Here is an 866-nt window from a genome sequence, read left to right as displayed (position 1 = left end):
CTGAGGGTTATTTCTCTTGGACAGCCACACTAGGGATAAGAGAAAACAAGTTCTGGTCTTGAAAAGCAGAAGCTGCTAATTAAAAGCATTCCTCCAACCTCCCTATTCTCAACTAACCACGAAGCCAGTGTCTCCAGGTGGGGACCATCCCCCACCACTGGGAAGTATAGGACTCTTCCGGGGTTTCCTGTGACAGGTGGAGGGGCTTCCCTACTGGCCCATAGTGCTGAGACTGAAGAAGTTAGACCCTCCGTAGGGAATGAGTCGCGGCAGGCTCTCTGGAAGGGACACTCACTCTTCTTCCTGTGCCTCTGACACCTCGGCTCCGCCTCTTCTGGTGGGGTCGCATCCATAGCTTGGATTTTCTCCACCAAACTCACCAACAGCCAGTTGGTATTGAACGTTCTCCTCCTCACGGAAGCCTTGCAGAGGGGACATTGGAAAATGTCTGCCCTCCCCTCAACTCGAGAGATGCAGAGGGAGCAGAAGTTATGCCCGCAGTCGATGGTGACAGGCTCCTTCAGGATGTCAGAGCAGATGGGGCAGGTGACCTCCTCCTGCAGCCGGCCGGCCATGCTGGAGCGAGAGGTGGATGCCCAGCAGTCTGTGGGGGGGACACTGGTGCTGGGAAGGTGAAAGGAAACAGAAAGCAGAGGTCAAGATTCTCCCAGTTAGAGGGCCGGGGACCTAAAAAGAATGACAGAGAAGAGTAAAAACCCAGATGTAGGGAACATGGAGAGGAAAACAGAGGCCAGTCCTACCCAGCACCTTTCGGGAAGGTGCTGGAGTGAAGGTGCTTATAAAGCAAGTCAGGTGTCCTGTACCTTGAACTAACTACAGGAATGTTAGAAGGCAGTAAGGATGAG

General features: G+C 53.5%; 1 protein-coding gene across 1 annotated transcript in view; it reads right to left on the bottom strand.

The window, feature by feature from the left end:
* LOC103745651 (E3 ubiquitin-protein ligase TRIM31-like) overlaps window positions 1–575 on the bottom strand; it is a 4591-nt gene extending 4016 nt beyond the window's left edge. The window contains exon 1 of the mRNA XM_029570676.1: window positions 296–575. Coding sequence (XP_029426536.1) covers window positions 296–575 — 280 coding nt within the window. The remainder of the gene's footprint in view (window positions 1–295) is intronic.
* Window positions 576–866: the final 291 nt, after the last annotated feature.

This window comes from Nannospalax galili, unplaced genomic scaffold (genome assembly GCF_000622305.1).
Source record: "Nannospalax galili isolate Female #2095 unplaced genomic scaffold, S.galili_v1.0 scaffold3244, whole genome shotgun sequence".
Lineage (NCBI taxonomy): Eukaryota > Metazoa > Chordata > Mammalia > Rodentia > Spalacidae > Nannospalax > Nannospalax galili.
The sequence above is the reverse complement of the archived record's forward strand: the minus strand, read 5'-3'. Positions and strand labels throughout refer to the sequence as shown.